The 20,889-nt window shown below is 43.4% G+C and overlaps 1 protein-coding gene across 35 annotated transcripts in view; it reads right to left on the minus strand.

The window, feature by feature from the left end:
• Nucleotides 1-17,226, minus strand: part of CAMK2B (calcium/calmodulin dependent protein kinase II beta) — a 251,461-nt gene extending 234,235 nt beyond the window's left edge. For 15 of the 35 annotated variants that reach the window (XM_073622161.1, XM_073622154.1, XM_073622160.1 and 12 more), the window contains exon 1: nt 16,746-17,222. In XM_073622161.1, coding sequence (XP_073478262.1) covers nt 16,746-16,804 — 59 coding nt within the window. In that variant the 5' untranslated portion in view covers nt 16,805-17,222. Of the gene's footprint in view, nt 1-16,745 lie in introns of all 35 variants that reach the window. The other 20 variants (XM_073622136.1, XM_073622151.1, XM_073622129.1 and 17 more) reach the window with 4 other exon arrangements.
• Nucleotides 17,227-20,889: the final 3,663 nt, after the last annotated feature.

Genomic DNA, 20,889 nt, shown 5'->3' on the forward strand with positions numbered 1-20,889 from the left:
ACAATATAAAAGCATGTAAAAAATGAACTTGTGCTTTCCACATTCAGGGAAATAAGATCACTTGTCCCTCATCCCTTGAGGTGTACACTTACCTTCTTTATACTCCATGCAGCCACAGGGAGCCGAACAGCTCTGTGTAAGCCAGGGGTCTCAAACTCGCGGCCCTCCAGCTGTTACGAGACTACAAGTCCCATGAGGTATTGCAAGCCTGACAGTTACAAGCATGACTCCCACAGGCAGAAGCATGATGGGACTTGTAGTTTCGCAACAGCTGGAGGGCCGCTAGTTTGAGACCCCTGGTGTAAGCTCAAGAAGGATTTCCAGTCGGAGCTTACTTAAGACTGACAGTCTCCCTTGCCTCTATGTGACAGTACTGTGCTAATCACCAAGCACCAGTGCTGTCAGATAGGGTGAGTCACATACTCCTCCATAGGATACCAGCAGGTGAACGGAGTAGGAGAGGGAAAGAAAGGTCAGTTTAGAATGTTGGGGGAATGGACTTTACAGTGAACCCATTCTTAAGGCTGGGTTCACACTTGCTGCGGCCACGGCTCACAGCAGGGGGTCTGGTGCGTCCCTGTTCACCGATTTAGGTGTGAATCAGGTCCAAATTTCTGCCTGAATACACACCCGATTGAGAGCCAAAGATGCACAGGACCCTTCTTCAATGCGGACCACGGCCGCCCCGGAGGTGTGTGAACCGGCTCCATTGAGAGCCGGTCACACTCTCCTGTCATGTGAATTGGTTGTGGAGAAATCTGCATTCAATTTGCATAGGTGTGAACCCAGCCTTAAAGTAAAACCAAGTTAACACTTTACCTGTAAGAAATTGTATAACCAAGCTAATACAGCCATTAAAGTGTATCTATATGCAAACTGTAGGTCACCAAAACAGAATGTGAGGGAAAATCTCTCTAATGGAACCTTGTATAACAGTAAAGCCTGACAGTGGTTCTAACCTTTCCCTTATTCTATCCGAAACAAAAGAAAAGTTTGGGTATAGATACTTTTTAACACATATAATACAGTAAAGTAAAAGTTAATAAAATACCACATATTTAGGTAGCTAAATACGTTAAAACTTTGGAACAAACTTTATAAACGCTTTGGATCTCTAAATTAGTGCAGTCTGTTGTAGAAAACAGTTAGACATTTTGAATTTTTTATTTTCTAATCTATTTTGAAATGATGGAACTTATCCTTTTGGGAACAAAACTGATACAATACATATTAGTGAGAAAGTCTTCTTTTCCTGGATTCTTTAATAGTGTTTCAGTGCATTATAACTATTACCGTGCATCACTGCTGCCACTTTAGAGTTTGTAATGAAGATCCATTGCTGGTCATTTGCAGTTAATGTATTAAAAACTCATTTTACCAGAGGGAAGATTCATGAATTTGAGTTAAGACAACATTTCCCTTTCTGAATACTAATTGATCAGGTTTACCCAAGTTGTAGTAACCAGGTTTCTATGATGTCAGTTGACTATGCATGTATATACCCTCTACCAACCTATTTTGGTATAAATGGTGCCCCTTTTTCCAGAAATAACTCTTATGCCCCGTACACATGATCGGAAATTCCGCCAGCAAAAGTCCGATGTGAGTTTTTGGTCGGAAATTACGACCGTGTGTATGCTCCATCGGACTTTTGCTGGCGGAATTTCCGCCAGCAAAAGACTGAAAGCAGGTTCTCTATTTTTCCGACGAAAAAAGTTCCTATTGGAAATTCCGATCGTTTGTAGCAATTCCAACGCACAAAATTTCTACTCATGCTCGGAAACAATTCAACGCATGCTTGGAAGCATTGAACTTAATTTTCTTGGCTCGTCGTAGTGTTGTACGTCACCACATTCTTGACGGTCGAAAGTTCAGAGAACTTTTGTGTGACCGTGTGTATGCAAGGCAAGCTTGAGCGGAATTCCGTCGGAAAAACCATCCAAGGTTTTTCTGACGGAAATTCCGATTGTGTGTACGCGGCATAAGACACTGACTTGACAGTATGAATTTTGTTGTACAATTCCTCACATCAGGACAAATAACAATGACAGTGTAGCTCACTGGAAGATTGCAACTTGTTAGCAACACAAATCCCTTGTAAGTGACAAACAATCCTGATTTAGTGCCTAGTTTCAGAACTAACAGACCTATAACCCTAAGGCCTCATGCACATGCTTCTGAGTATTTAGGCGTAATTGTCTAGGTTTTTCTTGCGCCTGGGGAGCAGCACCATTTACAGCCACCACACAAGTGAAAAGCTGTATGTGTCCAACATCCATGTAACCATGTACATAAGGCCTTTGACACTACACAAACTGGTCTAAAATTGCTTAGTAACAACATTAGATAACATTGGTTTCTTTCACTCCTCGGCACTTATTCTGAAAGGATAAGTTCACCTTTGGAACACATCAGTGTCGGAAGTATAGGGGTTGCCGAAGTTGCCTTGGCGACCGGGCCCCGTGCTGCAGGGGGCCCTTGAGAACTGATTTTTTTTTTTCTTCCTTGTTCATAGTACCAGCAAAAAAAAATGCTGTTCTTTTGAAAAGCGATCCATGCTCAGATCGCTTTTCAGAGGCATTTGACAACCAGTAAGAAGGCAGTGTGTTGCCTCCTGACCGCCTGTTTTAACCCCTTAAATGCATCATCACTATGCTGCAACTGCGCGCAATGCACACAGTTGCAGAGTGGTCGCAGTGCAGCCCCATTCACCTAGGGGTATACTTCAAGGGTGTGCTAACTGGAAAAAGATTAAAAAACACCGGCATAGAGGAACCGATCTCTTCATTTTCCTCCTGCAGCCCCTGAATGCCTGCGGGAGGGAGAGGAGGAGAAACAGGGGCAAATGGAGAAATCTGTTCTTTTATATGCAGCCACCCACTTGCAACTGAGCCCTGTTGTTCTGCCACCAGTCTCGAAAGAAAGGGCCCTGTATGGGGGTCAGGGGGGCCCTTCATGGTTTCTTGCATCGGGGCCCTGAAAGTTCTAGTTACGCCACTGGAACACGTTACATGTTTCACCCATATTTAGTGCGGAACATAGTTCCAGCTCCAGCGCCCACACAGCCACATCATTCATTTACACTTTCCTGTGAATGAGTAAACTACAAGTACCATCAGCCACCATGGCAAATGAGCTTGTAGTTTGAATGACACCCATAGTTTATTCACACTGCCTACAGCTCTACAATGACAGCCCTACAGAGGTACGGGCAACAGAGCTGTAGGCAGTGTGTGCAGGAGCCTGACACTGCACCGGCAGGAGCAATGCTTTCCAGGCTCCTGTTTTAACAAATAATTAACGCATTTATTTATTTTTCACAGAAAAAAATGCATATGTTTTTACCTGCAAAAAGATTTGCATTTATTATTTCTTATGTAAAGGTGACTTTAGTCTTTAAGCTGTCTACACACGTAAAGAGGCAGCAGTTACTGCAGCTGATTGGTTTTACTTTTGACAGATGTACTCAAATGCCAGAGGATATGCACTGACAGTCGTACACGTACAACGAGCCGAGAAAAATGAAGTTCAATAGCCAGTGCGGCTCTTCTGCTTGATTCCGAGCATGAGTGGAATTTTGTGCGTCGGAATTGTGTACACACGATCGTAATTTCCACAGCGGATCTCAAATTTTGTTTGTCGGAAATTCCGATGGAAAATGTCCGATGGAGCCTACACACGGTCGGAATTTCCGACAACAAGCTCCCATCGAACATTTCCCGACCGTGTGTATGTGGCATAAGAAGTAAATTTAAATCCTATTGCGCCTTTAAAAAACTGTTTGATTTTACCTTTTTAATGCATTCCCATGCATTTAGTCAAAATTGTAAATTTTTTGGCAAAAATCTCCTAATTAAAACCAAAAAATTAAATTAAATGAAAGCTCCAAATTTTGCCAATGCCTACCTGGGATTTGCAGACTTTCCATACACCTCAATAGCTGTAGCACTTATTGGGATGGATTTACTAAAGAAGACAAATAGACTGTGTATTTTGCAAGTGCATTTTCATTCATTTTCTCCAGAGTTTAGTGAATGTGGTAAAGATCTGCTGATTAACATCATCCAAACATTTTTAAGCAAAAATGCTTTTTTATTTTCCTTGCTTCTGATTGGGTAGTCGTTACAAAGTGAAGTTTTACCACATTACATATACTAAGGAGAATGAGTACAACTGCACTTGCAAGTGCACAGTTTGTTAAGCTTTAGTACATCAACCCCATTGTGTTCATACAGTCTGATCTTTGCACATGAACATGATACACAGACTTGAACATCATTTGTGATGATTGGGCTGCGTAGGTGTCCCTAGGAGGAACCATATATTTCCCTTAATGCTGAAAATAAAATATGTATCCAACTGACTTCCATTAACATTCTCCACTTTCCTTTATCTGTAACCTGAGGTAGTGAGAATCCGATTTGCAAAGGATAGGCAATGTACTGTTCCTGATTTTTGGGAAATCTTTAAAGGGGCTGTAAAGGTAAATTTTTTTTTTTTTTTAAATAACAAACATGTTATACTTACCTTCACTGTACAGCTCGTTCTGCACAGAGTGGCCCCGAACCTGGTCTTCTGGGGTCCCTCGGCGGCTGTTTCAGCTCCTCCCCGCAAGCATTAACCACCTTAATGCGAGCTCCCTCGCATGGTGGTTAGTGCTTGCGGGCGCGCTCCCGTGATACAGTCGGCGGCTATAGCCGCTCACTGTATCACTCGGCCCCGCCCCCCAGCGCGCCGCGTCATTGGATGTGATTGACAGCAGCGCGAGCCAATGGCTGCGCTGCTTCCAATCCATCCACTGTAGCCAATCAGCGGCCAGGGTGAGCGGAGGAATAGATGTCGGGAACGCGAAGCTGACTTTCGAGGCGTCAGGTAAGTAAAATGGGGGGGCTGGGGGCGGCGGTATTGTCAGAAGTTTTTTCACCTTAATGCATAGAATGCATTAAGGTGAAAAAATTTTTACCTTTACAACCCCTTTAAGGCCCCTTTCACACTGGGGCGGTGGGGGCGTCGACGGTACAACAGCGCTATTTTTAGCGCTGCTGTACCGTTGTTCTTACAGCTGTATTCGGCCGCTAACGGTGCGGTTTTAACCCCCGCTGGCAGCCGAAAAAGGGTTAAAATCACTCATACAGCGTGGCTATAGCCGCGGTATTGCCGCGGTATAGCCGCGATGTCCCATTGATTTCAATGGGCAGGAGCGGTTTAGGAGCAGTGTATTCACCGCTCCAAAGAAGCGGTTTGCAGGACTTTTTTCACCGTCCTGCCAGCGCACCGCTTCAGTTTGAAAGCCATCGGGCTTTCACACTGAACAAACAGCGGAGGCTGTTTAGGGGCGGTTTGCAGGCGGTATTTTTAGCGCAATACCGCCTGCAAACCGCCTCAGTGTGAAAGGGGCCTAAGAGTAACTTCACTTTTGTTGAGAAAAAAATATTCTCCTCTGGGTGATCTGTGTACATTGCAAGGATTTTAACAATCTATGTTGCAGAGTCCTACCTTTTGTTATCATGGAGATATAGCTGTTTGTTTGTCTGTGTTCATATGCAAAGTAAATCAGTATGGGAGTGGTGCAATTATCAATCAGCTGCTGCACCTGCAGGGCGCTAATGAGGAAAATTACAGGGCCTGCATCCCTATAGATGTGGTTTCCCTTTGGGGGTTTTTCACCAAAAATGCAATTTTTGTTGCAAGGGATGCTCAAAGTCTAATTTGTATCTTAGTGCAGACCTCTGGGATAATCAGTAAGCCAATAATGCAAGCAGGAAATTACATATCAGGGTGGGGGGCTTTCTGTACACCATCTGTGTACAGAACACCTCCAGGTAGCCATATTGCATTGCATTTTACAGAAAATTACAGTGCTGCAGATTGAAAAGGAAAGGTAACTTTTAATTTAATTACAATATGACTTGTGTCGCAATTGTACATGATATATACAGTATATACAGTATATATACAGTACAAAAATGTGAGCACACCCCTCACATTTTTGTAAATATTTTATTATATCTTTTCATGTGACAACACTGAAGAAATGATACTTTGCTAAAATGTAAAGTAGTGAGTGTACAACTTGTATAACATTGTAAATTTGCTGTCCCCTCAAAAGAGACACACAGCCATTAATGTCTAAACAGCTGGCAACAAAAGTGAGTACACCCCTAAGTGAAAATGTCCAAATTGGGCCCAATCAGCCATTTTCCCTGGCATGTCGACTCATGTGACTCGTTAGTGTTACAAGGTCTCAGGTGTGAATGGGGAGTAGGTGTGTTAAATTTGGTGTTATCGCTCTCACTCTCTCATACTAGTCACTGTAAGTTCAACATGGCACTTCATGGCAAAGAACTCTTTGCGGATCTGAAAAAATGAATTGTTGCTCTACATAAAGATGGCCTAGGCTATAAGAAGATTGCCAAGACCCTGAAACTGAGCTGAAGCATGGTGGCCAAGACCATACAAAGGTTTAACAGGACACTTTCCCCTCAGAACAGGCCTTGCCATGGTCGACCAAAGAAGTTGAGTGCACATGCTCAGCGTCATATCCAGAGGTTGTCTTTGGGAAATAGATGTATGAGTGCTGCCAGCATTGCTGCAGAAGTTAAAGGGGTGGGGGGTCAGCCTGTCGGTGCTCAGACCATACACTGCTCACTGCATCAAATTGGTCTGCATGGCTGTCGTTCCAGAAGGAAGCCTCTTCTAAAGATGATGCACAAGAAAGCCTGCAAACAATTTGCTGAAGACAAGCAGACTAAGGACATGGATTACTCGAACCATGTCCTGTGGTCTGATGAGACCAAGATAAACTTATTTGGTTTAGATGGTGTCAAGCGTGTGTGGCGGCAACCAGGTGAGGAGTACAAAGATAAAAGTGTGTCTCGCCTACAGTCAAGCATGGTGGTGGGATTGTCATGGTCTGGGGCTGCATGAGTGCTGCCGGCACTGGGGAGCTACACTTCATTGAGGGAACCATGAATGCCAACATGTACTGTGACATACTGAAGCAGAGCATGAGCCCCTCCCTTTGGAGACTGGGCCACAGGGCACTATTCCAACATGATAACGACCCCAAACACACCTCCAAGATGAACACTGCCTTGCTAAAGAAGCTGAGGGTAAAGGTGATGGACTGGCCAAGCATGTCTCCAGACCCAAACCTTTTTGAGCACCTGTGGGGCATCCTCAAACGGAAGGTGGAGGAGTGCAAGGTCTCTAACATCCACCAGCTCCGTGATGTTGTCATGGAGGAGTTGAAGAGGACTCCAGTGGCAACCTGTGAAGCTCTGGTGAACTCCATGCCCAAGAGGGTTAAGGCAGTGCTGGAAAATAATGGTGGCCACACAAAATATTGACACTTTGGGCCCAATTTGGACATTTTCACTTAGGTGTGTACTCACTTCTGTTGCCAGCGGTTTAGACATTAATGGTTGTGTGTTGAGTTTTTTTGAGGGGACATCAAATTTACACTGTTATACAAGCTGTACACTCACTACTTTACATTGTAGCAAAGTGTCATTTCTTCAGTGTTGTCACATGAAAAGATGTAATAAAATATTTACAAAAATGTGAGGGGTGTACTCACTTTTGTGAGATACTATATATATATATATATATATATATATATATATATATATATATATATATATATATATATATATATTATTTTATTTATTTTTTTTGACAATTTTTTTCTCACAAAAGTGGAGTTACCATTTAAGAGTCCGATCATGTAGATTGTAAGCTTACTAAGGGTATGCTTTAAAAAAAAAAACCTTAGTCTTAATAGATTTTTTTAAACTGAGCCCTCCTCCACTGCACCTGGTTTAGTACAAGATGCAGTAGTGAAGCACAGGTTAGTAGATGGAACCACAGAGCACAGTATGGAACCAGACAGCCAATGTACCTACAAGCCTGTCGGGGGTATAGCTCATGAAAGCAGTGAAATTAGGACCACTTTATAACCTTATAACGTTTTATAACCCCTTCTTTTGAACGGTGCATTGTCTGGATTTTTTTTGCATCTACAATGTTGCATTAATCATGGCACTGGATTTTACAGCAGGCATGTTATTATTTATTTTCTGTAATATATATAGCATCAGTATATGAAATCATTAAGACCCAGCAGCACAATCACTATTCAATGATACATTCACCCACACATACACACTGGGCGTTATTTACGAAAGGTAATTCCACATTGCACTGCAAGTGCACTTGAAAGTGCAGTCGCTCTAAATCTAAGGGGTAGATCTGAAATGAGTGGAAGCTCTGCTGATTTTATCATCCAATCATGTGCAAGGTAAAATGCTGTTTTTTATTTTCCTTGCATATCCCCCTTGGATCTACAGTGACTTTACTTTCAAGTGCACTTGCAGTGCAAAGTGGATTAGCCTTTAGTAAATAAACCCCGCTGTCTAAAGCCAGTTAATTCAGAAACCAAGTAATCGACCACTATGCCATTGGGTAGTGGGTGGAAACCCAGACAACACAGGGATGACATACCATAAAATATACCTCCAGGATGATTGTGTTTCTAGTACAAATTGAAACCAGGACCCCCAGCACTTCAACAGCTTGAATTTCCAATTACTGCCCTAAAAACAGAAAAATCAGCACTAGGGACATAGCTTTAAGTTAATATGATGTTTCCCTTGTGCTGATTCTTCATGTTTTAGGAGCAATCCTCATCTATCCAGCCTTGCCCCTCTCGCTGCAGTAATCTATCAGTGTGGTAGGGGCTATTAAACAGGTGTCAGAAGCTCTCATCAAAAAAGCTTGCCTATGCCTGCCATTTCCTGCTTGATCCGTCATTCATAGAAGCCATACTACAGCTTCTATGAATAACACCTAATCTTTGAATGGAGAGGACGGGGCTATTTTATTTATTTATTTCAGTTACTTATATAGTGCTGTCAATTTACGCAGCTCTTTACATATACATTGTACATTCACATCAGTCCCTACCCTCAAGGAGTTTACAATCTAAGGTCCATAACACACATTCATACATATACTAGGGCCAATTTTAGACAGGATCCGATTATCATTTGCCTGTAAGTTATGTCCCTTGCGATGATTTTCTGTTTATCATTTAGGCTAAACTAAAGCCAGCCATGCATGAATTGAAATTTGGCCGGTTCATCGGGGCTATCTGAATTTCCATCCATGTATGAGCAGGGTGGTTGTATAGAAGTTGATCTACTGATCGACTTCTGTACAACCACCCTGTTGAAAAATTCCGGCTAAATGAGCGCTGTCGGCTTATTGCTGGCAAGGCTGATCACTGTATTCTGATGGCATAGAAGTCTCCCCACTGTCAGAATACAAAGGCAAAGAGGGGTGGATTCCTCCATGCATCTTGAATGTTTGGATGGGTGTACCCACTGGTTGAATGAGAAAAGAAGAATCATCTATGGGCTACCTTAGGCTTTAAGCCAAATAGCCAAGTAATGAATGTATTTATCATGAGGAAAAGTAGCAACATTCAAAAGATTTGACAGAGTTCTGGCTAAAAGACACTGATCACTGGTGCAAAATCTAAACTGCGGCCACTATACTAAAAATTAAGGACAAAGCCACACAGCCACATAAAGGATCTTAGGGTTGGGACTATGTCAGAAACCAACTGCTTTGATTAAAATTCAGTGAGACTTTATGGAAGTGCAGCTTTGTTCTTTGTTTTTATTAATATGTGCTAAACGGGATAAGCTTCTAAAGTCAGCACCCAGTGCACAGGGAAACCAGACTTGGAGCAGTGCAGTCTTTTCTCTATGAGGCCCTTATACATCATACAGCTACCTTCTGAGAGTGCTGTACACTGGGGTTGCTAATCTTCATTCAACTTTTTTTACCTAGAGGTTGGGTTCACATCTAAGCCGCATGCGGCTTGCAGCAGGGGTCCGGTGCGTCCCTGTTCTCCGTTTCAGCCTGGGTTCACACTGTAGCGAAGCGGGAACCAGCGCGATTCCAGCATCGGATCTCGCATCGCATCTCTCCCGCAGGCCGTTCACACTGCCCTCTGCAAACCGCTGCAGGTGTCAACACAATGTTAATGACACCCCCAGAACGGTTCACAGATTGCAGTGCGAACTGTGGCTTTAGACAGGAATCGAATCGCATGGGTGATAACACCCACGCGATCTTATTCCAGTGTGGGGAAAAAAAAAGTCCCTGCACCTTTTTCTTGCAAATCCAATATGAGTTCAGCCATACAACTGTATGGCTGAACTCGCGTTGCACAGATATCGTATATGATCTGCACCTCAGTGCAAGTGCGAATCACATGCGATGTCTATGTTCGCTATAGTGTGAACCCGGGCTTAAAGTGAATACTTTCTCTATAATCAAGGACCTAAAAAGTGGTAAACTACATTCAAAACTCCTATTAAGTCATCCAAATGCTTTGCCCTTTGTGTTTGTATTGATAAAGCTTGCAGAGTTCAGTTATTCTTTAAAGCCATCTAGATGCTCATGCAGATAGATTAGTAAAAAGAATGTGTAAAAAAAAGAGAATCAGAAATGAACAACTATGAGCTCACACCTGGAAAATATTTGGGACGTTCCCTTTTCCCTGACCTCATGAGCCTTAATGCTCTTGCCCAATTTTATCCCTTATTACACTCAAAATATTCATGGGGACTTGTTTACACTTGCGGTCAGATGAAAAGCAGTAAAAATAGGTGATTGAGATGCAATTTTACCACTCCCCTTATACCCATTCAAAAACTCCATTCAGCTTTTAAGAGAAAGAAAAAAAACAGGCATTCAGAAGGAGGCAGTATTGACTCCTGAATGTTTCAGTTAAAGCTTATCTTATCTACCAGGTGTGCATTATGTACGGAGGTCAGAGGTGCGTTATGTACAGAGTGCAGTTTCAGGGTGGCCCTATGCACAGAGTGCAGAGTTCAGGTATGCACTACATACAGAGTGCAGAGTTCAGGGGTGCGCTGCATATCCAGTGCAGGGTTCAGGGATGCTCTATGTACAGAGTGCAGTTCCAGGAGTGCCCTATGCACAGAGTGCAGAGTTCAGGGGTGTGCTACGTACATAGTGCTGAGTTTGGGGGTGCCCTATGTACAAAGTGCAGGGTTGAGGAGTGCACTACATACAGATTACAGGGTTTAGGGATGTGCTATGCACAATGTGCAAGGTTCAGCTCTCTTTTACTGGCCCGCCACATCTCACTTTCACCAATCCTCAACTCTGACCTCTGCACCACTCTCCCCACATCCCCCACTTCTGCACACACCATTCTCCAGAGCCCTCATCTCTCCCACCCCAAAGCTTCCTCACAGCTCACCTTTTCAAAAATTGCTCAGCCTGGCTCTAGTACCTCCTTGTAGTATAGGCAGCCCTGCCTCTCTATCATTGGTCAGCATCTGTGCACCAGACACAGATGAGGATCACAGTGCAGCCTACCATGTGATGCCCCATTTCACCTATGACCACACTGCACCTGAATCTGCATCTCCCTTGTCCCTGCCATGAGTGAAGTGTAGGCAGGGATCTGTGAGAGCCGTTGAGAGGAAAGCTGTCCTTGTAAACATAGAAGGCTTCTGTGTTTACAAGTCACATCGGTATGTGGGGACCGAAGGGCGATAGCCAAAGGTGGCAGAGCGGAATTCTACCATGTTCTGGCTGAAAAAAACCCTGGGTGCTAGGGCCACATGAAATGGCTTGGCGGGCTGGATTCGGGCCACAGGCCATTTGCTTGATGTGCTCTAAGAGTTGCTCATGGTTCCATAAAAGAGAAGTTGAGGAACACAAAAAAATAAACAATCATACTCACCTAGAGGGCAGCAGCACCGATCCCAGCTGCAGCTGTCCCCCGATGGCTCTATACCAAGAACTAAGTGAGCAAAAACTGCTGATTGCTCAGTTCTTGGTATTCAGTCTGAAGAGAGCTGATGGCTGTCAGTCACCAGCTCTCTGCTTTGCCCCTCCAGAGCTCACTGGAGTGCTGGGTTGTGCGGGGGGTTGGAGTGGCTGGCTCAGTCTGTGGCTCGCTGAGAGGCTGAGCCAGCGGCCTGTCCAAGCATCTGGGTGGATCCTGACTATAAAGTTAGGATCTTTCTAGAGCCTGGACCTGCTGAGTGACGTAAACCTACTGTAATCTGATGATACCTGCATAATTCCGGTTCCAACAGGCCCCGAACCTCCTCTTCTGGGGTCCCCTGTCGGCCCTCCTGGCTCCTTCCTGCTTTCTATGGGGGCACTTGTGCGGGCTTGCTCCCAAGCCTCCCTGTCTGCATCTATTGTCGCAGACAGCAGGACTCAGACCTGCCCCCCACTCCCTCATCCCTTGCTTTGATTGACAGCAGCAGGAACCAATGGATTCCGCTGCCTCAGCAAAGCCTGAGATGCCAGGAAGTGCAGGGAGATAAGAGCCGCAGACGGGCACAGTGCTGGATTGATGAAGGCTCAGGAAAGTAAAGGGGGGTGAGGGGGGGATACTGATGCCTGAACATTTTTTACCTTAATGAAAGGAATACAAAGGAAAGGCTTTATAACCACTTTAACACATTTCTTGCTTTTCCTATCAAACCTGAAAGTCTAGAAACTTTTTACCTTTCTGTATCCTCCCTGTTGCTGTTAACTTTAAAGAAGGAAAGTGGACATGAGAAAAGATTACTGATATCACACATCACATGTCCAGAAGAGCAGGATCTCTGTTGGTAGTAGGCTGTCTTAAAGAATAATTGCAGGCACCTGTATGTTATACTGTACATAGTTACATTGGTCCAGTGGTCCGTACTGATGCCCCGGGAAGATGGAAATCACTAAAGTAGACACCACCACTTCAGTGATCTCTACTTGCTTCTGGGTTCCACACCAAACGGTGGCTCTCCTGCATTGTGGGGGCTGGCCACCCAACATGGGTGCCATTCAGAGAATGCTTTACAAATGTAAAGCGTTCTCTTATTGGATGAGGTGAGGAGCATGAGGTCACCATCCACCTCGACCAGAGAGCCCTTTGCATCCATTCAAAAAATGCAAAGCATTCTCTGAATGGCACCTGTGGTTCAACACAGAACCTGGAAACAAGAGAAGATCACTAAGACCTCTTTCACACGGAGGCGCTTTACAGGTGCTATAGCGCTAAAAAAAGCACCTGTAAAGCGCCACTCCTCTTACTCCAGTGTGGAAGCCCGAGGGCTTTCACACTGGAGCGGTGCACTGGCAGGATGCTAAAAGTCCTGCAAGCAGCATCTTTGAAGCGCTGTAGGAGCAGTGTATACACCGCTCCTACAGCACCCCTGCCCGTTGAAACCAGCAATGTGCCGCTGCAGAGTCGCTTTTAAACCTTTTTCGGCCGTTAGCGGGGGTTAAAAACGCCCCGCTAGCGGCCGAAAAGCGCTGCAAAAATTACAGTAAAGCGGCGCTTTGCCGCCGATGCCCCCCCCCCAAAGCCCCAGTGTGAAAGGGCTCTGAAGTAGCGGTCTACTTCAGTGATCGCCAGCTTCTAGGGACATCAGCTAGGTATGGTATATGCATAGTTTAGTAACTATGTCTAACATACTGATGTCCAGAGTTAATCTTTAACAGTTGGCATTCTTTGAAGGCAAACACTTCATACTTCATGGGTGTTTTTTTTTTTTTTACACACTTACATGACAAAGTTAAATAGGAAATGTAGGCTATACTGTTGGAATATTATGTGTTGCTATACTATGCTAGCGCCTTATACCTTTGCAATGCTTAGTCTTTCAAAAAACGGCTGAAATGACAGAGATATGCTATCAAACTGGATACAATGAAATGCAAAGGTGATGTCTGTCCCTGACAACCAGTGAGCAACCATCTGTTTTTTTCCCTTAGAAAATAAAATAAAACTTCAGTCAATGTGTATAACAACCCTTTATTTTCTTAATTTCTATTCCTCAGACGTATTCAATACAGTAGTACAGGGGGCTTAGATGATGTTCAGCTTGCAATAACCCAGTCACCTGTCCGTTGTTTCATTTTTTTAACTGGCTTGTTAGACTTTGTATACTCCTTCTAATTTACATAGTCTTTTAATTCAAAACAGTAAATTATTTTTATTTTTATTAAGGTAAAAAGCAGTAACTTATAGAAACATTGTTTACTTTTCACTGATGTGACTACAATAAACTACAATCAAATTAGCTCCTAAACCTTGAACATCAGGAGTGCCCCTTTCATCATTAAATAAGTGTTTGTTAAATAAAATAGTGCATAGAGCAATTCTATAGAGTAGATTAAAACAGCCAGTTAGATTTTAGCAGTTCTGTGCAGTCAGGCCAGTTAGCTATCCATGTAGATTTCGCTCGTTCAGCCCACTTGATTCCCTTATCCATAGTTGGGGAAATTGTCACTGGTGGCTATTGTAATCAGACAATTGCTGCATCCATGGCTGTCAGAATAGTCACTGTGGGGTACATTTACTAAAACAGGAGCACTCAGAATCTGGTGCAGCTATGCATGGTAGCCAATCAGCTTCTAACTTCAGCTTGTTAAATTAAGCTTTGGCAATATAACCTGGAAGCTGATTGTTTTCTATGCAGAGTTGCACCAGATTTTTCACTTTTCAGTTTTAGTAAATAACCCCCCCACAGTCACATCGAATGTGATGCAGTCACTATTCACTCAACAGTTTTCTACCCACATTTGTCAAATTTTAAATTGACTTTTGTGGAGGAGGGTGCTATGATGGGTGCACCTACAGCTCCAATTTTGGCTGATCTAGCAGGGATCATCTGAAATTCAAGCCGTGTATGGCTTTCATTGAGGGAGAGTTCTGATTGGCTGATAACGGTCACTAACCTTTGCTCTTTTCCTATTAAATAAAGGCCTTTTCCTATGACAGTGACAATTGCAGGGCGCAATGGCCATTTCACTCTGCCCATTCATTTTTGGTAGTTTGGTGCAATATTCAAAGAGCGTGTAAAGAGCCATGATAATGTGTGTAGTGCACATGGTAAACAATCATGTTTCAATTTGCTGTAGTCAGATCAATGAGTGGAATTCGGAATGTTTGCTGTAGGTCACACACATATGAGTATATTTATAAAGCAGTGAATGTCATGCTCATCAAACATTCACAGGTGGTTAATTATTCCCTGTAATGTAAAGCACATGTACCAGGAAGATTCACTTGCAGTTAGTGTTTGGTGAATGCTTTATGAATATGCCCTATATACCTATTCCATTATGTGGTGTACACAGCAGTGCGAAATGTATGATAATCTCTAGCAACCAATGAAATGTCAGATTAATGCATTTCCAACCGTTGAGTTGTGATTTCTAATTGGTTGCTGTCAGTTACTGCACTAAGCTCTTTGCACAACCATACAGAATTAGCATGATTGCGTCTGGATGCAGCAATACCTGAAGAATGATAGATATTAGCAGCAGTAGGGAGATGGATGAATGCCGATTCTCTGCAACTGTAGTAGCCTCAGCTCTCGGGTGACTCCCTGACCCCATATCTCACAGGCCCTGTCCTGAAAACCTCATCCATGTGAGAGCCAAATGTGACATCATCAAAGGGGGCGGAATAACACTCAGGAAACCAGGAGGACCTGAGAGGGGAGGGGGTGCATCCAAGGGACAGAGAGATACCAGTGCACCTGCCAATCAAAGCCTCATCTTCATAGACAGTATTACCAATCACTCATCGAATACACCACTGCTGGGGAAGAACTCTGGTAGATTGCCATATATGGCCATTTTTCAAATCCGTACGTCTAAAGTGAACATAAATATCCTGCTGTTAGCATCATCCATCACTAAGAACGATCGCCCATTAGATATTAATAACCACAGCATACAATTACTTGCCAAAAGCATCTCTTATAGCTCATGTCTTTCTATAACTTCTACCTTTTTTTTCCCAACAGCTACCATCTTAAAATCAGCACCCCTAATTAGTACCCCAGCACCCATAAACATCATAATGTTATCAGTCACTGTGAAATACTCCCACTGATGGGCTAATTGGCAGCCTGTGCTTACCACGTCTCTGGTTCCCCCATAGGTAGCTACAGAAATAATGATGTATCAATAACCCAATACATCAACTACCTCCCTCAGCATTTACCAACCAGTACACCCAAGATAATCCATTTTAATACTAAATTATCTTGGCTATTTGACAAATACGCAACCCCCACCCCCCCTACATTTCTCCCACATTTTTTCTGCCCAGCAGTGAGTGCCAGCCAGCTATGATGATTCCCCTGCAATCCATGAATAGTGTTCACAGCTACACAGCAGCCACCATCACCCCAAACCTCACCCTGAATCCAATCACGTCCCCCCCGCAGGAATAGACGCAGACACTCAGCAGTGGCTCCCAGACATAGGCACATCATTTGTGCAAATCAATACACGTTCATATTAACAAATCTGAATATACGCCAGAACCTTTTCCCAAATACTACCGGCGGTCAAGTCAGACGAATGCAAACGTATAGACATCTGCAGTCACATCAGGAGTTGGGTCACCAAATTTCCTTACCACCACTGACCATCCATTCTCATCACACACCCTGTATGCCCCCATTGGTGCTAGAAGGCCCCATACTACATCTTCTAGTATTACAAAAATTCAAGATTAGGTGTAAAAAAATGTAGATTTAGAAAATCTAGGTTTAGGAATTTAGTATTTCTCAGTCTATAGCAAACAAGGGGTAGATTCTATGGGTATCCCCCCAACCCTCTCCCCAGTGTGCCTTATTGCTCCATCCTCTGAGCTGCAGGTGAGTAATCAGATGGTGTCTTACTTGCCAATCTCTTCATACAGCTGGTATTCATCTGTAAAGCGTGTGCAGGTTACAGCCATGTCTGCATGGGATCCGGGCTCTGCAGTGCTTATTGGTTCTAGCAAGGAAGAGACCTCCTTAGTCTTCTTTCAGTAAGAGGGCGGCAGGGGCGTTTGGCTCTGATGAGATCTGTCTTATTTGCCCCCTTCTAGTCCTGTTATTTGCTCTTTCCTGTCTGCCCCTCCTGTAGGGTTCTCTGCGTCTTTTCTACCACAAAAAAAAAATCCCAGAAAGGATGAGGAGGAATAAAAAAGGACAGATGGAGAGGGATGAAGAGAATGAGAGAGACAGGAGAAAAAAAAATAGGGATCGGGGAGATTTCAGGAATTAGGGGGAGATAGGGAGAAAGAGAAAGGAGATGTAGTCAGGAGCAGCTTTGAATGTGCCTTGCCTGTATTAATTTCAGACTGAGAGAGAACAAGAGGGAGGGATGGGAGGGAGAAAAGAGAGAGGGAGGGCAAAGATAGAGTAGAGATATAGGGGAATGAGAACAGGAGGGGGAGACAGGAGAGAAAGTGTGAGGACAGGACAGGAGCTACCATTTAACGGGAATCTTTAACTCCTTGGCTGCTAGCATTGCAGACCCCTGGGCCTATTAAGGGGTTAAAGATGAACGCTGACCACTGACTGCACCAAACAGCTACTGTAGGCATGCTTTTTTAGATTCTGCATTGTACACATCAGATGGTTATATATGTATCTGAGCAATATTGGCACATATCTATGAAGACAAGAGCAAAAATGACAGCTGTTGTCCATGGCAACCAATCAGGTTATAGCTTTCATTTTCAAATGTGTCCTGGAAAAATAAAATAATATAGATAAGTGCAGTTTTAATATCATTTTATCGTTTTTTTAGGCTCTTTTTAATGCGTTTCTAGAAATAGGTAATTCCGCTGAACTGCTGTTTACTGGGCAGGGTTGACACAAGCAAGTTTAGAAACCCCAGATTGGTTCTGAGAGTACAACATCATTTCTCACTATACAACTGTAAAATTCATTATAGGCACATATGCTTATGTTTTAAATATGTAGCTATAGGCATTTTCATAAGGTTTAGTAGGATTTGGTGAAAATCACTGATTGCATAGGAATACTGTAGGTCCAAATAAGAGTTCAATGTGATTTGCTGAAAAACAGAATTTTCATGTATAATTATAAAAGGATACACTTAGAAAGTGTTAGGGCTGGTTCACACCACATGCAGTCCAGTGCGCTTTCTTCCTGCTTCAAAAATGCATGGGCAGTAGCTTAAGTGGATTTCAATGGCAAAGTTCACACCATTGCTGTGCGTTCCAGTACAGTCGACATAAGTAGAATATGCTGTATTTTTTGTGCAAAGAACTGCACTGGGACACAGCAAAACACATTAAAAATGCACCAAAATGCATTATGAAAAAATAAATAAAACAGGAAACTTAAGAGAAAAAAACAAGAGGGGAAAAATGCACTAGAACGCAGTGAAATGCATCAAATACACACTGGAATGCATAAAAAACACACATGCAGAAACATATACACATCCTGATTGTGTTTCTGTGATGTGAACCAGTCCTAAAAGTGGAACTAAACCCAATGATTTAAAGTGGTTCTAAAGGCAGAAGGATTTTTATCTTTTATGCATTACGATAAAAAAACCTTCTGTGTGCAGTAGCCCACCTCAGCCCTCCTAATACTTACCTGAGCCCCATCTCGATCCAGCAAGAGACTCGGCTGTCTGGACTCTCTCGCTCGATTGGCTGAGACACACAGTGGGCACCATTGTCTTACGCTGCTGTCAATCAGTCAGTGAGCCAATGAGGGGAGAGGGGGTAGGGCCAAGCCACGGCTCCGTGTCTGAATGGACACACAGAGCATCGACTTCTGTGCCCCAATAGCAAGCTGCTTGCTGTGGGGGCACTCGGCAGGAGGGAGGGGCCAGGAGCGCCGGCGGGGGACCTGAGAAGAGGAGGATCAGGGCTGCTCTGTGCAAAACCAACTGCACAGAGCAGGTAAGTATAACATGTTTGTTATTTTTAGAGTTAGAGTCCTTTCACACGGGCGGTCCGCCCGGCGGACTCCGCTTTGCTCAGCAGGGGATCAATCCGCTGATCCCTGCTGGGACAGCGGATGACAGGTCCGTCTCCACTCACTGTGCTGAGACAGACCTGCCAGAGTCCTGCTCTTCTCTATCGGGAGATCGGATGAATGCCAGACGGATTGAAAATAGGGTCACCATCCCTCTGGATTTCATGGACAGGATCAGATTGGATAGCAGCAGGTGTCAGCGGACATGTGACCCCTGACATCCGCCGCTCCATAGGAGTGGATAGAGCAATCGATCAGGTCAACCTGAAAAACTGACAGGCAGACCTGATCGGAAAGCCAGTGTGAAAGGGGCCTTACATTCAAGGCATCCTGTGAAAAATAACTGTCACATTTGTTTGTGCTCTCCACCAACTGTCAAACCATCAATGGCTGCTGTCATAACTGATCACATCTGTAGCCCCAGTGCAACTGAAGATGAAACAGAAACCAAGATGGCAGCTTCCTTGCCTGTAAAACATAGGAGGGTTTAGTTCCACTTGAAATACAGCATTGCAGAATGCCCAGGAACCATAGTAGTCTGTATATACCTTGGAGCGATAGAAAAACAACATGAATAATAATATAAGAATATAATATAAGTAACATGATCATGCCATTAAAATAACTAGTAGCATTCAATCACTTTACATTGTTAAATAGGAAATACGGTGGGGACGGAAAGTATTCAGACCCCCTAAATTTTTCAAAATTTAAAAAAATTCATTTGCTAAAATCATTTAGTTCATTTTTTTCCTCATTAATGTACACACAGCACCCCATATTGATAGAAAAACACAGAATTGTTGACATTTTTGCAGATTTATTAAAAAAGAAAAACTGAAATATCACATGGTCCTAAGTACACATGGTTGGAATATACGATGAAAAGCTCCCATTGGACTATTTCTGTCAGAAATTCCGCTTGTGTGTACGCGGCATAACCTGCAAACAAAGCCCTCGTTGTCACCGCTGGAGGCCGCATCTATCTTCGCTCGTCTTCCTTCTGGGTCCGCGGACTCTGGCTGTGTGACTGCATGCGTGTGGGGGCCGCCAATCATGGCACAGGGCTCTGAAGAAACTGCACAGTTGGCCGTTCCTTTAGAGCGCATGCGCCAATGACGTCATTGGCTGCATATACAGTAAATATTTCCTAAACGGTGCACATTTAGGAGATGTTTACAGTACCTATAGGTAAGCCTTATTATAGGCTTACCTATAGTTACAAGCAATAGATGGAAGTTTACTTCCACTTTAATCGTAGCTAATCAGATCATCTATTTCATTGTCTAATCTGCACTAGAAAACAGACAGCTAGGATCCGATTTGTTGCTACAGACAACATCTGGGCTGATTTAGGACTTGTGTACACAGCCTTTTGAGTTTTGCAGATGCCATGCATTACGGAAGCATTTTGAAGGATCTTTTTGAATGATATAGAGCAATCTACACTCACATTTAATGTTGTATTTACTATGCATTGCTTTGCGTCTCTGCAAGGACAGCATGTCCTTGTTCTGCTATGTTTAAACAGTTTTTACCCTTGTGTACAAGTCAGTTGAAATGCAGTGTGAAAGCATGGTAAACACAATATAAATGCATGATAAACACCATGTAAACACATCCCAAAAGCAATCTATTTTTCTTTGATAGCAACTGAAAGTATGCGTTCTCCTGGCTACATTCAAGTTTTTACATCTGACTGCTAATAGCGATGAGTACTCCATTAAAGTGGAAGAAAAGCCTAACTATAATTATTCTTACCTATCGTGTATAAAAAACATCTTTATACTTATACTTATACTTTATACTTTAATCTACCTGGGTCCGGTCACGTGATTCTGTAGCTCCAGCTCACCTGTGTAAGGGAGCGCTCAACAACAGCTGTGAATTCTTGGAGCCATGACTTTACCCATAGACTCCCATGGCCCAGCAATTGTTGGCACTCTTCCCTGCAGCAGCCGCTTACTAACAGCAGGAAGGCGGAGCTGCCGGATTACGTGACCAGACCAAAGCAGATTAAAAATAGTTAAGTACACAG

Source organism: Aquarana catesbeiana, linkage group LG03 (genome assembly GCF_042186555.1).
Source record: "Aquarana catesbeiana isolate 2022-GZ linkage group LG03, ASM4218655v1, whole genome shotgun sequence".
In the NCBI taxonomy this organism is placed as follows: domain Eukaryota; kingdom Metazoa; phylum Chordata; class Amphibia; order Anura; family Ranidae; genus Aquarana; species Aquarana catesbeiana.